This window comes from Hippopotamus amphibius, chromosome 1 (genome assembly GCF_030028045.1).
Source record: "Hippopotamus amphibius kiboko isolate mHipAmp2 chromosome 1, mHipAmp2.hap2, whole genome shotgun sequence".
In the NCBI taxonomy this organism is placed as follows: Eukaryota; Metazoa; Chordata; class Mammalia; order Artiodactyla; family Hippopotamidae; genus Hippopotamus; species Hippopotamus amphibius.
In genome coordinates this window covers 116064239-116065129 of record NC_080186.1, presented here as the reverse complement: position 1 = coordinate 116065129, position 891 = coordinate 116064239, and the positions used below count along the sequence as shown (strand labels likewise).

The following is an 891-nucleotide window of genomic DNA, read 5'->3' as shown; positions in this document are numbered from 1 at the left end:
CATAACTCAGAGCTCAGAGGACTCTTCAGAGTGTGTAAGGAAAACCTCATAGCACATATTTTTAGGATGTAAACAAGAAAGAGGCTGTGACTCAGTGTGAGACAATACTGATTACAAGATCGACACCATGAAGACACAGGAGCAGAAAGGAAGAAACTATTCAGTATCTGGAGGTTGGTTCCTCAAGGGCATGGCTGTGGATCATGTTACTTCTGCTTGGCCTTCTGCTGGGCTGGGCCTGGAATGACCTTTGAAGGGTATGGCTCTGGCACCTGGGTGTTGCCAGGCTGAGGGACCTTGGCGTATACCGGTTCAGGATCTTTGGTGGGACATGGCTCGGGAAATATGGAATAACCTTGCTCTGGAAGCTTTGGGTGGCATGACTTCTTGATTATGGGAACAAATGGCTCTTGAGGTGGAGGCTGGCAGGGCTGTTTCACTTGCTGCTGCTGAGGCTGGGGAGGTGGGATGCAGGGCTGCCTCTGCTGGTAGGAGCTCATGCTTCAAAGGTGACTGGACCTGGAGACAGAAAAGCCGACTCAGTGGTTTGGTAAAAGAAGGAGAAAGCCAAGTCTAATGACAAATATCTTATTTCATGCCCCTTCAGAAATGAGAGCCTCTCCTCTTTATTTTTGTTTCCCTGAATTTGAGATCAAAGGAAACTTTGGTGATTCCTGTACACTTTCAAGAGGAGAAGTTTAAAGGTGATTTATTTTGCTTCATGGGAGTGGATCCTTTCTCTATGCTTCCTTTCTTCCTGGTGATTCTGAAAACCTACATTAGCAACATAACATATTCCTAGGATTGATTGAGGCCCCAAGCTTTCAATAAGTTGAAAAAGTGATAAAATTTAAAATCTGGAGTCTACCCTCTCGTGTCCCTCACGTAGAG

General features: G+C 45.8%; 1 protein-coding gene across 1 annotated transcript; it reads right to left on the bottom strand.

Annotated features, from left to right (window-relative positions):
• On the bottom strand, window positions 1-500 carry LOC130846181 (cornifin-like). Its single transcript, XM_057724268.1, has one exon. The coding sequence runs from the start codon at window positions 498-500 to the stop codon at window positions 207-209; it is 294 nt and encodes a 97-aa protein (XP_057580251.1). The 3' UTR covers window positions 1-206.
• Window positions 501-891: the final 391 nt, after the last annotated feature.